At 35.7% G+C, this 14,143-nt stretch overlaps 1 protein-coding gene across 19 annotated transcripts in view; it reads left to right on the top strand.

The window, feature by feature from the left end:
* Window positions 1–14,143, top strand: part of KDM6A (lysine demethylase 6A) — a 207,805-nt gene that overhangs the window by 101,629 nt on the left and 92,033 nt on the right. For all 19 annotated transcript variants that reach the window (XM_074391948.1, XM_003939487.3, XM_074391947.1 and 16 more), the window contains 2 exons: window positions 2,571–2,629; window positions 12,193–12,313. In XM_074391948.1, the coding sequence (XP_074248049.1) occupies window positions 2,571–2,629; window positions 12,193–12,313 (180 nt within the window). The remainder of the gene's footprint in view (window positions 1–2,570; window positions 2,630–12,192; window positions 12,314–14,143) is intronic.

The following is a 14,143-nucleotide window of genomic DNA, read 5'->3' on the forward strand; positions in this document are numbered from 1 at the left end:
GAGAGTTTTCATGGTAAATGATTAGGCACCCACCTTACAGTCCTGATTTGGCTTCTTTCAGCTTCTTTTTGTTTCTTACTTTTAAAAATCTTTAAAAGGCACCCACTTTTTTCTTTAGTAAATAATGTAAAAAAGACTGCATTGACATGGCTAAATCCTCAGGACCCCTCAATTTGTTGGGGCTGGACTAAATGGCTGATACCATTGCTTACAAAAGTGTCTTGAACTTGATGGAGCTTATGTTGAGAAAAGGTGTTTATATTTTTATCTTTTCATTTTGTTTTTTTTTCCATGAACTTTTTGAAGTCCCCCTGTGCTAAGTGAATAGATTAGTGAATCTTTGGGCATCTACTGTATGGAAGTGCACCCTGTGCTAGGTGATAACTAGGAATATAGGCAGTGATCATTCCTGCCTTTGTGGCACTTCCGTTTGATAGGATGGAGTTTAGTCAATACATAAATAACAACTATATAGTGTAATAGTTAAGAGTGAGCTCTGGAGACTGGCCTAGCTTCAGTTCCTATTTCTGCTACTTAGTCCTGTCTTCTTGAGTAAATTTATTCTCTGATCCACAGTTTCTTCATTCTATAAATGAAACCCTCTGCCACTTCATAGGGTTTTTTAGAACCATTTGAAACAGTTGATGTTAGATTTTGCATAAAACCAAGTTCTTACTTGTTACGTAATAGTGTCAGATAATAGAGCACTAAGACCAAATTTAGAGGTTGGAAAAATCACCTCTAGTTTGAGGTGGGACAGGAGACTAAGCTTTCATGGGGAATGTGGCGTTTAAATGGATCTTGAATGATGGATATAATTTATAGGGTGGTGGGGATTGAATACCGAGGGGTGGATTATTCATTAGTTTTCCAGGAAAGCAGTGGGCAATTCCCGGAACTGAGGGTTCCTCCTTCTTTTAGACCTTATAGGGTTCTGATGTTGTCATGGCGATGATAGAAGTGTCTTTTAGTATATTAATGCATTATAATTAGTGTATAATGAGCAGTGAGGACGACCAGAGATCACTTTTGTTGCCATCTTGGGTTTTGGTGGCTTTTGGCTAGCTTTTTTACTGCAGCTTCTTTTTATCAGCAAGGTGCTTGTGACCTGTATCTTGTGCTGACCTCCAATCTCATCCTGTGACGAGAATGCCTAACCTCCTGGGAATGCAGCTCAGTAGGTCACAACCTTATTTTACCCAGCCCTTATTCAAGATGGAGTTCTTCTGGTTCAGATACCTCTGACAAGCTGTTTACATTTTGGGCTTTAAACATCATCGATTCTTTTTCCTTAAATAATGAATTACAGAAGTTGTGGTATAATTACCCTAGTTCCTTCATACTTAAGGCAAGATAACTCTGAGAAATGTTCCATACGTTCTCCCAGTGATCTCCAGCAGGCTTGAGTCCCAGTTGCCTAGAGTCATAATCAGCTCCATAATGCATCCTTTATTGGCATCCTTTACTTCACTAAAGATAATTCCTAGAGTACTTCTCAAATAAACTACTTGCACAAAAACCTTTATCTCAGAGTCTGTTTCTTGGGAGATGCAACTCAAGGCAGTGGGACAAGCATTTTAATAATAGTTTTAAAATTTTGAAGTTTTAGAATTCAGAGACATTTGTAATTTGAAATTTATGATTTAGAAGAAGAAATTTGTTCAGACAGATCAGTATGAAAACTTTACTTTTTTTTAATAGGGAAGATTTACTAAAATAGATTTGCTTGGTTATTGATAAAACAAATGCTAGGTGCTTGAACATTTACCCTTTTTGAAAATGAGGAGTAGGAGCTGGGCGTGGTGTCACATGCCTTTAGTCTCAGCTACTTGGGAGGCTGAGGTAAGAAGATTGCTTGAGCCCAAGAGGTTGAGGCTGCAATGAGCTGTGATTGCGTTGAGGCAACAGAGTGAGACCTTGTCTCTTAAAAAAAAAAAGAAAGAAAAAAAACGGTTATATAAATTATATAAATACCTGGTTCCTATTTGGAGTCCAGAGGTCAAAGTTAAGTGTTGACGCATGTCTGTTTCATACTGCAAAAGGAGTTAATGATGCTTAAAGCTTAAGGTGTTAAGGCCTAGGTGATAATTGGCATAACACAATTTTTCTTAAATACTAAAATGTGTTTTAGGTTTATATTGTGCATTTCCTTTGAATTCTGATTACCTTCCTGGCAGTACTAAGTAGAAAATAAAATCCAATTCAAGAAGCAGAAAGAACCAGAGAAAGAATGTAGATATAGCAAGAGAGAATAGGATAACATAGACTGAGCGTTTTCATATTCCTGAAGAATAGATTTTTAATTTTAGATGTGCCCTTAGAATTTCTGCTAGTATTTTTATTTTGGGGCTGGTTTGATTAACTAGAAGCTGGAATACCTTTCTAAGTTGATTGGAATCTGTGTCATCTGATCACTGTTATTTTAGTGTTTCAAAAATATATTGCAAATATATTGTACATGATAGAGTTGTAAGACTTAAAGCATCTTGGATACTGTATTTTACAGTAATAACATCATATATGGTAGATAGAAGTATTTTTCTTAAAAATCTTTTTCCCTTCCTTTACAGAATGCTGCCTTTTTATATGGTCTTGGTTTGGTCTACTTCCATTATAATGCGTTTCAGTGGTAAGTTGACATAAAATCAGTAATTCCAGTTGTTTTCAGTAAATGGCTTCTATTGTTGTTTTGTTTGTGCTTGGTGTGTGTGTGTGTGTGTGTGTGTAATAAATACAAAATATAGTGTTGTTAAAGCTACACTTTTCAGCAGTCTCTTAAAATGATTAGATTGTTCCTTCAAGGGTGTTGGCTCACCTTAGATTTTTAGAGTTGTATGTTTTCCTAAAAGGATCTAGTATAGGATTCTGTTGAAGAAGACGTAGATTAGAAAGCATTTTGGAATTTCTCAGTCATTCGTTATGGACTAGTATTCCCCAGGTTATTTGAACTGGTGAATCACTGTGATCTCCGGTGTCAGGATATGTGGGTAAATGATCTATGATGGCTAGTTTTCAGATTTCTAGACAAGATTTACTGCTTCTTCCTGCCATATAACAAATAGCACTTTCCAATATCCAGTAACTAGGCACCAGATCATAAACTCTTAGTTCTCTCTAAAACAATAGTACCACTTCAGAGTTGGAGATTAACTATAATAATACATAAGATTTTCTAAACTGTAAAGTATAGTACCCTGTTATATTATTGCCTTTGCCCCATTGATTTTCCTTTTACCAGACAATAGTATGCGCTAACAGAAAAAAAAAAAATAGTTTTAATTCAAAGATTGGTATTGTGGTCACAGCATTGCCACTTAGTTTGATCTTGAGTTAAATAACTTCTCTAAGTCTGATTCCTCATTAGTTTATTTATTTTTATTTTATTTATTTTTGAGACAGGGTCTCATTCTGTTGCCCAGGCTGGAATGCAGTGGTGTGGTTGCAGCTCACTGCAGCCTCAACCTACTGTGTTCAAGGAATCCTTCCATCTTAGCCTTCCAAGTAGCTAGGACTACAGGCACATGCCACCATGCCCAGTGATTTTGTTTTTATTTGTACAGATGGGGCCTCCCTGTGTTGCCCAGTCTGGTCTCGAACTCGTGGCCTCAAGGCATTCTCCCACCTTGGCCTCTCAAAGTGCTGAGATTTACAGGCATGAGCCACTGTGCCCAGCCTCCTCATTTGTTTAAAAAACAAAATTACATAGCAGTTACATACCTTTCTTGTAGAGTTTTGATGATCAAATGAGATATTGTACATTTTATAAAATGTAAACCCGATGTAGACTTTTTTTCTTTTTTGAGTCTCTGTCGCCCTGGCTGGAGTGCAGTGACACGATCTTAGCTCACTGTAACCTCTGCTTCCCAGGTTCAAGTGTTTATCCTGCTTCAACCTCCTGAGTAGCTGGGATTACAGGCACCTGCTACCATGCCTGTCTAATGTTTTTGTATTTTTAGTAGAGATGGGGTTTCATCATGTTGGCCAGGCTGATCTCAAACTCCTGACCTCAAATGATCCTTTGACCTCAACCTCGCAAAGTGCTAGGATTACAGGTGCGAGCCACTATACCTGGCGATATTTTTTATTTTTAGTATATCTGACCTTTTCAGAGTCCTTCTTGTGCTCCAGAATTTTAAGCTCAGGAGTAAATTCTGTGGGAGTCCAAAGGAAGGATCGAGTATTTGGCAAAATGTTAAAACTGTCATATACCTGTTGGGGACCCTGAATACTTATCACAGAACATACACATACGCATTGACAATGATTTTACATGGTTTCCCTAAAGAGGAGACTTTATACATGGATGGTTTTCCTAGTATCCTTTTCCTTCTCTCTTAGCTTTTGGTCTTGTTGGCTTTTGATCATATGTGGAAGCACTGCTTTGTTAGAGAATATCTGTGTGTATATAGCGTATTATAATTATTCACATCACTGATTTTCTTTGTATATCTTACAAAAGTATAATTGATCTTTATGAAGAAGCTTTGTAATTTTATTCCCTTAAATTATCCTTTGCTTAATCCTAAATAAAGCTTCCTAACTTCATGTTGAATGTATTGTATTTAAAACCAAAGATAGATTAGGACTGCTTTAAAATCTTTTGGTTTCTTTAATAGCCTACTTATAGAATTCAGAATTCTAAATTTTTAGAATTAGAAGTAGTCTTAGAGATAATTTGTTTTTTCCCCCTTAGTTTTGTAGATGGAGAAAGCGAGGGTGTGTGTGTGTGTGTGTGTGTGTGTGTGTGTGTGTGTGTGTGTCTATTACATAACTGGCAAATGGTAGAAGCAAGCTTATGCTCGTATTCTCCAAACAAATATTTTATTGTACTCTGTCCCCAGGTTTTAAGATTGATAGGTGGTTATTTAATCAGTATTTGTCGTTGTTCACTTAAGCACATTGCTTTAATCTTTACACCAGCTAGAAATAATTTATGTGAAATCTTTGGGGAGGAACTCTTCAGTTCTACCCCATACCAGCCAGTTTTCACATACCTGTGGTAAACTTGTAAGCCTCTCTATGTACTGAAGAGAAGAACATGAAATTAGTAGTGAGGTGAACCTGTCTGTAGTTCACATGTTGATTGCTTTAATAAGCATGTGGCCATGTTAAGTTAGCAGGCTTCTAGCCGTGATTCCTTATCTATACATGATTTCTATATTTTTCAGTTGACCTAAGAAATGAAACAGAATGATAAAAGGACAATGCAGTGTCTGAATTAATAAGTGTCCCTTGCTCTATTGATCCTGTCCTGGTTTCCATCATTTTCTCATGTCTTGAGTTTTAATTCTTATAGCTGCTTCCTAAAATGGTACATCTCACACCCTATCTTATGAATTCACTCTGACTGTTTTTTTTTTCTTGCTAATCAAATGTTTTTTCACAAACTGTGCCTCACATTTCTGCTTTAACTTGCCATTTCTTTAACAGCTATAAAATTAGAAAGTATGCAGTAGGTGCTTGGTGATAGTTTTAGAGTACAGCCTTAATTGATAGGAGCTTATTTAGGTTAAAACTACTTTTTTGTTTTATTTGTAGATACTTGTTGATTACTGGGATCAGGAATTTTTTTAGTTACATGTCAGGTGCTCTGGGATTTATTGAGAAATGTTTCTAGGGATGAGTATGGGTTTTTGTTTTGGATTATCAGCATGAAGAATCTGCCTATGATGTTTCAGAGTGTTGTATCTCTGGTACATTTATAATTTAAGTAAAATTTGATATTTGCTAATGGTATCTGTTGGCATTTGATGATAATGTGTGTAACCAACGTGTGTCTGAGTTGGTGACTTAAAATATCGAGAGCAATTTTATTAACTGTAGTATTACTGTTAAGCTATTGTCATGTTATGCTACCTGTATTTTCTTTCAGGGTTGATTTTATTGGTCAGTCTCTAGATAGTTCAATTATTTGGTCAGTTTTTCCAGTATCAGTTGCAGCCTCTTCTTAGAGGAGCCCATGTCAAGTAGTACATTAGAACAACTGTTCCATCTTCATTGGACTTATGGTAACAACAACACTGGTATCTTACTCAGTAACCTGGGACCAAACTTAAAAGATGTCCAGACGGATAAAGGAAGACATAGAAGCAGAGTGTAAAATATATGCAGCAGAGTGCTAGAAACCAGTCTTTAAAAGGTCATTCCTTTACATGTGTGTGCATGCATGCATGCATGCCCCTGCATTCACTTGTTCTTATTTGTTAAGGTGGCTAATTGCTAGGGGATACCTTGGACTGAGCTCCTTGCCTTTGGAAAGAAACCTATATCCTAGGGTGAAAATAAATGAAATAGAAAGAAAGGGGAAATTAGAGTAAGAAAAGATAGTTGAGGGAAAAATGTCTTTTGACAGTACAATAGAAATCATTCTTCCTATTACAGCTTATAGCCATCTCTCTAAATATATCTTCCTAAGAATCCTTATTAACTATCTCTGTCCTTTCTTCGTTCCATTGATCAATATCAGAGTGGTCTTAGGGCAGCAAATGTAAGAGATACTGTGCTAGAGGCGTAGAATTTTGGAAATTAAGCCCCCAAATATAATTGACAGGCCTAATAAGGAAATGTGATAATTATTACTTTGACATCAAAAAGGATTAGGAGAATGAGGTGGAGATGAATTTGGAAAGACAGAAGTATTAACATATTACTAGTAAAGTCCTCTTTTTCTTTTTTTCTGAGACAGGATCTCACTCTTGTTACCCAGACTGGAGTGCAATGGCATGATCACAGCCCACTGCAGCCTCAACCTCCTGGGGCTCTAGTGATCCTTCTACTTCAGCCTCCCGAGTAGCTTGGACTACAGACTTGAGCCACTATGGCTGGCTAATTTTTTGTAGAGATGAGGTCTCACTGTGTTGCCCAGGCTGGTCTTGAACCCCTGGACTCGACCAATCCTCCTGCATTGGCCTCCCAAAGTGCTGGGATTACAGGTGTGAACCACCAAGCCTGGTGTAAAGTTTCTGTAGGATTCATTTCCATAGCACTGTACTAGTCACAAGTGTTCTTAGGGGTATAGGAATTTCTGCTCTCCTGTAGAGTCACTACTTTGGGTACAGTAAAGAAAAAGAATAGTTCTTAGGGCTTTTTGATGGAACAAAAGAATAATGCAACATATACCTAATGCATGGCAATATCATTGATTCTAAGGCCTGTCCAGCCTGGAGCCTGGCAAACATCTAATTATATTTTCGAGGAGCTATCAATGATTCAAATATGCTCTTATATTTCTATTAAAATTAAGCAGTTGATGTTAACATGTTTTGAGTTTATTATATACACTTTTATTTCAGAAAATAACCAGCAGATTTAACTAAGGCAGTCCTGATAAAGTTACACTTAAACAGTGATATGTAGATTGCCAGAGAAATTTTGAAAGGGATTTAATTAATTAAGCTTCAGGGAAATTATGAATAAAAACTTAAGTTTTGCAATAGGGTAGGGAAAAGAAAATAATCCCACTCCTGAAGTGATGAAAAGAAGAGTGGGTAGTGAGGGGAAAAGAACCAGGACCGGTGATATATTAGCAACTGTCAGTGTGAATAATCCAGGGTATGATATTTCTAATTTAGCCTCTCATTTACGGTCGTTTCTGTTTCAACCTCAAATGATCCTTCTAGCCTGCTGCTCCCCTGAATATTAATAGATTCTTTGTGCCAGTCACACTGTGTTAACGTTTCCCTGAAAACATCTTAAGCAGTTTTTTTTTTACCTGTTTGACTTTGTGCCATTTACTGTTTAATCTGCCTTCTTTCATCTCCATCTTTTAAAATCTTACCTGTCTCTTACATCATCAAATCTAATTGTCTTATTTAGAAATAACCTCTAAATTTCCTAATATGTATGTATATCTGTGTTGTGTGTGTATGTGTTATAACTGAATTAGAGCTAAAATATTCTTTTATTAGTATGAAAATTTGTGGAATTAGTTGATTTATCCCTTTACATATCTCTGATTCAGCTTATTAGCCTCAGAGAACTTAGTTTTATTATGTGTCTTTCCAAATGTGCTGAAACTCTGCTAAGAATGTTAATATTATTATTTTTGCTATAGTTCTAGAGAAGGCTTTAGAAATCTTATTAAAAATTACCATTATGAAATATATTCAGCACACGTGTATGTTTTTTATAGGTAGTGTTATTGAGGTTTTAGCTTTATATCATTTTCTTTTTAAAGTTGTTAACAGTGGCAAACATTAAATGAAAAAAATCTTTAAACTGAAAATCTATAGAAATTATTTTGGTGATATAAAAACTACATTTTTCAGATTTTAAGAAAAATGCCAATAATACCATGCAGATCAGTATGTACATCTTTTATTTCATTAGAGAATATGCTTTAAGTATTTGAAAACTGTAAACCTTTCCAGGCATTGTATCATAAAAGTATTTATGGGTTTTGGTACCTATTTCTCATGTTTTAAAATTCTCAGTCAGAATTCTGAGGGTAGCAGAAACTGAATGTGTTGATGATTTAGTCTAGTTTGTGCTACAGAGATCATGTTCTGGCCACCTCCATTTTGGTGGAATATGAATGCAGTACGCTGATGACCAAAATTAGAATGTAGTCTGAGTGTTAACCTATTTTCTCTATCGCCACCTCCCCAAATCTAACTCTAAACTCTTAACTGCAAATCCAATTCTCCTTCTACTTCCTTCTCCCCCTCCTCCAGTGGTTTTATTTCTTATTTATTTATTTTATTTTATTTTATTTTTTGTTGTGTGTGTGAGTGATGGAGAAAACTGAAGACACACACAAGAGAGGAACATGGGTAAAAGTCTAGAAAAGGAAATGAACTTATGTACTCGAATAATGTGTTTTGTGTTAGATGAGAAGAACTGATCAGTAAAGAAGTCCCATCAATTAACTGTAAAGACGATGGCACCAGTAAACATCTATTAGATTTAAACCTTTTGCTTTATTGTTTTAGGATATTAAACATAGAAGAAAAATACAGGCCTCAAGGAATAGACTTGGAAAAACTGGAGACAGCACATTGATACGTAGTGAATGAAATGATTTGATTGTAAAGTAGGCCTAACTGCTGGTTTACACTAAGCAAGAACTAGTCGTTGTTCAGTTTGGGTGGTGTGTCTTGACGATAATAGTGGGTTTAGAGGGGAGTGGAAGAATCAAAATATTACAGATCAGGAGAATTAGTAAGGAAAAGCAGTGAAGAGAACCGATATTTAAGAATTCCTGAGATAAGCCAGTTCATAGCTGAGGATGAGCAATAATGGGGCATAAGAGGAACTGTAGTTGAATAGGTACTGCTCACGCATCTTAAGTGCAACATGGAGATTTTATTTATAGTATCGTAGTTATTAGGCAAACACAGGAGCCACGTATTTAAGGCAGTATGTACAAGCCAGAGCAGAGCAAGGAAAGTCCTTAAGGAGACTATTTCAGTAATCTAGTAAAGAGATAGAGAAGCAGAAGATTGAGTCTATAAGGTATTTAATTACAGACAAACTTTGAAAGAACAACGAGGAGAACCTTGATTTTATATATATAGGTTGCACCTTGTCCTGGGCACTTAATAGTCCTTAAAGAGTAAACATAGACCCAGACTGCTGTTATTTGGAACATGTGTTTTTGCTTACGTTAATCAGTGTTTTTTAAAACCCCAGTTTGTTAACAGAGCACGTGTTAAAATCCATGTTTCTTTGCCTCTGTGTGACATTGTGAACTAAGTGGAAAAGATATCTGTGTTAAAGGCACCTATGGAGTAAAATACATCCACAAATACTATGTTTAGGGAAAAGACTAGAAATAGAAACTGAGAGTAGGAAAGATTGCACCTGAGGGGCTATTTGTGCTCTGTGTTCCTTCTCCTTCTCTTCCTCACGTACTCTTTGTTATACCTTTTTTCTTAACTGAATTCTTTATTACTTCTTTATTTCTTTCCACTTTCATTCTTTTTCTTTCATATCTTTGACTCAGGCCTGCCTAGGTTTTTTAATTGGCATGTGTGGACATTGCTTAGTTCTGATCCATTTCATTAAAGAGCTTTCTGTCATGTCATAAGGTAAGGTTGATAAAGAAGCATTATCCATAATTTTATTATTATAAAATATACCTACAGAAAAATGCATAAATCAGTGTATATCTTAACATGTTATTAAATATTCATATAATCACCACCTGGATCAAGAAAAAAAATACTGCTATCACCCCAGAAGCTTCTAAAAGCCTTTGTATACCCTTTCCCAGTCACACCATATGTTTTAATTGGCACCATTTATTGCTGCATTTGTTCTCACCCTAACCCCTTTGATGCCTTTTCCAAACATGTTCTTGCCCCAACCCCAAAGTGTACATTGATTGAGAGAAGTAGGAAGCTGCCTTTCAGTGAGAATGGTAATTTACCACAGGTCTTCCCTTTAATTCTCCTCTCCTGCCTCAAAGCCTGTATACATCAGATAATAAACTACACACATACCCCACCTACTTAAAAAACCACCTAACAGATGGATACCCAGCTCCCCTTCAAGAAGAAAGTTAAGTACTCTCATAATCAAGGTAAAGGTGTCTGATGCCAGACCTGTGTTCCACCCTTCACTGCCATCTGCAATAAACACTGCCTTTTAGAACTCTTAATTTTATAGTAAACATGTACATAACCACTCATTTTTTTTGGGAAGTAAATAATGTATGACTCCATCAAAGTAAAGTTACTAAAGACATGAAGTATTATTTTACTCTGTTTTGTGGTTATGATGTTTTGAATTATTTTATACAAAAGATTGTTTTTGTTTTGAAAGCATCTAAGATTCTAAATAGCCAGTTGTGAGGTCTGTAGGGGTAGAGATAATTTAATAAAAGTTTTGCAAAGAATATATTAGCTTGTGCTTGGAAGAAGCTTTAAATCATGTAGAGGAATCTAAAATGATACTGAATATACTGTTATATCTGATATAATGTTCAAAATTGAAAGTAGACATTTTTCTTTGTCATTATTTTAATATTTTGAGTAGGTAATGCATTCACATGATCAAATTAAACAATATAAAAATGTATTCAGTGAAAAGCGTTTCTTTCCCCAACCCCTTAGGTTGTTCTGTTGGTAATCAAAACCTTTTGTAAAACATACAATGTGAATTTGGGGCAAAGATAAACTGATAGACGAAGAAAAATGAAATGGAATAGAGAAGTAGACCTACACAAATATGGATATTTGATTTAGGACAAAGTAGCACCATAGAGTTTGGAGTAAAGATGATCACTTCAGGCTGGGCGCGGTGGCTCAAGCCTGTAATCCCAGCACTTTGGGAGGCCGAGGCGAGTGGATCACGAGGCCAAGAGATCGAGACCATCCTGGTGAACATGGTGAAACCCCGCCTCTACTAAAAATACAAAAAATCAGCTGGGCATGGTGGCGCGTGCCTGTAATCCCAGCTACTCAGGAGGCTGAGGCAGGAGAATTGCCTGAACCCAGGAGGCGGAGGTTGCGGTGAGCCGAGATCGCGACATTGCACTCCAGCCTGGGTAACAAGAGCGAAACTCAGTCTCAAAAAAAAAAAAAAAAGAGTGAGAGGAACTATTTTCTGACACCCTTGTCAATGTTGTATAACCCATTGCACTCCAGCCTGGGTAACAAGAACGAAACTCCGTCTCAAAAAAAAAAAAAAAAAAAAAAAAAAGATGATCACTTCTACAAATGATACAGGGACTATTGGATATCAGTTTTAGAAAATATGAAGACTGTCTCTTAACCTCACATAAAAGATAAGGTACAGATGGTTTGTAAGCCTAAATATGAAAGACAGAAATGTAAAATTTTAGAAGACATTTTTTTTTTACAGTAGACTAGAAGCAAGATTAATCCCTAACTTTAAAAACTTTCCTGTCTGCCCCACCCTGTTTTCCCCTGGGAAATTCCAGAAACAATGAAATCAGTTATTTATACTGATAATTTGATTAAACCATGAAATATTGTCTGTTTGAATAATTTAGAGTAAATTCAACTGATCTTCCTTCCCCCTTATATTAAATTATATACATTTAATTATATAAAAGGTCCATGTGCCCCTTTCCAATTTTACGTTTTAGTATTTATTAACATCATTTTTATAAAACCAACATTTCCTTTAAAACAATATTGCATAAAACAGAAGTTTTACTGTACTACCAAGCAAAAAATTCATGCACGTGTTAAAAAGTTAAGATATCTTATGTCTATATTCTTTCAGGGCAATTAAAGCATTTCAGGAGGTGCTTTATGTTGATCCCAGCTTTTGTCGAGCCAAGGAAATTCATTTACGACTTGGGCTTATGTTCAAAGTGAACACAGACTATGAGTCTAGTTTAAAGGTAGGTTGTTGGGTTTTTTTCAAGATACAATGTTTCCTTTTATGGTTTTTTGTTTTTGTTGTTCTTAAATATTAGAGCATTGAGAAATGTTGGAATTTATATTGCCACTTTAAAAGAAAATTTGAAAATTTAGGTGACAGAATTGTTTATCAACTGTGAATTAGAGTTTAAAGGTACAAAGTAGTTACGCTAAGACTTCCATGGTAACATTATACAATTACACTTTAAAAAATAGTTTTAACTAAGATCTGTCATCAGGAAAGGGTAAAGGTTTCAATCTCAATTTGGATATGTAAATAACTCCCCTAGAATGGATTTGCCACTATAGAGTTCAGAACCAGCTACTTAATGGATGTTTATCTGTGATCCAATCATTGACCATCTGTTTCCAAGGGTCTCAGTAGAAATCTGCCCACCTCTACCAGCAGAAGCACACCTTATATCTAAATTAGAAAAAAGAGTGTTCTCTGCAAGGCATTTGGACTGTTGATTTGTGAGCATAAACATTGTTGAGAAAAGATGATATGTTGATTAAATAACTTCCTATCCATGGAAATTTGATATTTCTCCAAATTTTTCATTTTTCAGTGAGTTTTTTTATGCTATTTGAACCATCAGTTTAGGTCTTGCTGGGGTTTTTCTGAAAATAGTGTTTCCCTGCCCAACAGAGGATTTAACATTTTAAAAGGAGTAGCAGTTCTAGGAAAAAGTTACTAAGTTTTTGTGAATTTATGGTTATTGTTTATAATGGTTGTTGTATTCTGAATCTCCATTGCAGACTACCTTGATTCTAAAGGAGGGGTGGTTGGGGAGATAAAGAAAGATGTTTTGAGCTCACTAATAAGGAACTACTGAAGGTTTTTTAAAAAAAACTGTACTCAAGAGTATCTAATTGGTCTAGATTTTTAAAGTAGAAAACTATGCAAGTACTGTTTCTACCTTATATGAGTTAAAAGAACAATGCTGATGATGTGAAAGAGAGATACAACCCAAAACACTAAAAACAGTAGATTGCGAAGAGTTTAGATCACACAGTGGTTGAAGGTAAGTGCAGTCGAGGAATTAGGTTCCAGGGTAAGTGCAAGTAGTGTGGAGAATGAGGGATGCCTGGAAGTTACCAGTTTTCCTCAAGCTTAGAGTAGTAGCATTTCTGGCACCATTCTGTGGGATGTCAGTGAATGTGAACTGGAAAATAAGTTGCCTCACTTTTTTTTTGCAGTTTTATTAGTTATCAAAGACACTTAAAATGTCTTAAATATAGAATAAATGTTTAAGCAATTCACAGTATTGTTACAATATGCTTATTATGTTGCAGAAGTGGTTTTGGTAGCAGTTTGGTAAATGTTGCTTAGAAAATACATTTGAAGGAAAAAGCAATCAGATGTGTCCCAAATTATGGAATGTGACTATCCGTGTATGAGTACAGTGATACGTTAAGTAATTCTAAAGATGCAGAGTTCCATTTAAATGGAGGTGGCGATATTTAAAATCTTTAATCAAGGGAAACAAGTGCTTCATGGTTGATTGAAAGTGTTCTACTTTACTTAGGCTTGGTGGGAACATTCCTGCATACCACTTTTATTTGTTCAGGTAGAAAGTCTTTAAAAAAGTCAAGTCCTGATGATCTTACCTAGCAAAATTGCCTTAACTGAGGACACCCTTCTTTTGGGGGAACTGTTACCTTTAAAGAGTCCATGATATTTCTCGTCCCTATAGTGTGAAGGTTTCATTTGATTTTTATCTCATCCTGACGTTGGCTTTTTCAGCCTTCTCTCTAGTATTCCCTATCTATTTTAAGAAGAATTTGGGTATCAACATTTTTAGTCAAAG

Source organism: Saimiri boliviensis, chromosome X (assembly GCF_048565385.1).
Source record: "Saimiri boliviensis isolate mSaiBol1 chromosome X, mSaiBol1.pri, whole genome shotgun sequence".
NCBI lineage: Eukaryota > Metazoa > Chordata > Mammalia > Primates > Cebidae > Saimiri > Saimiri boliviensis.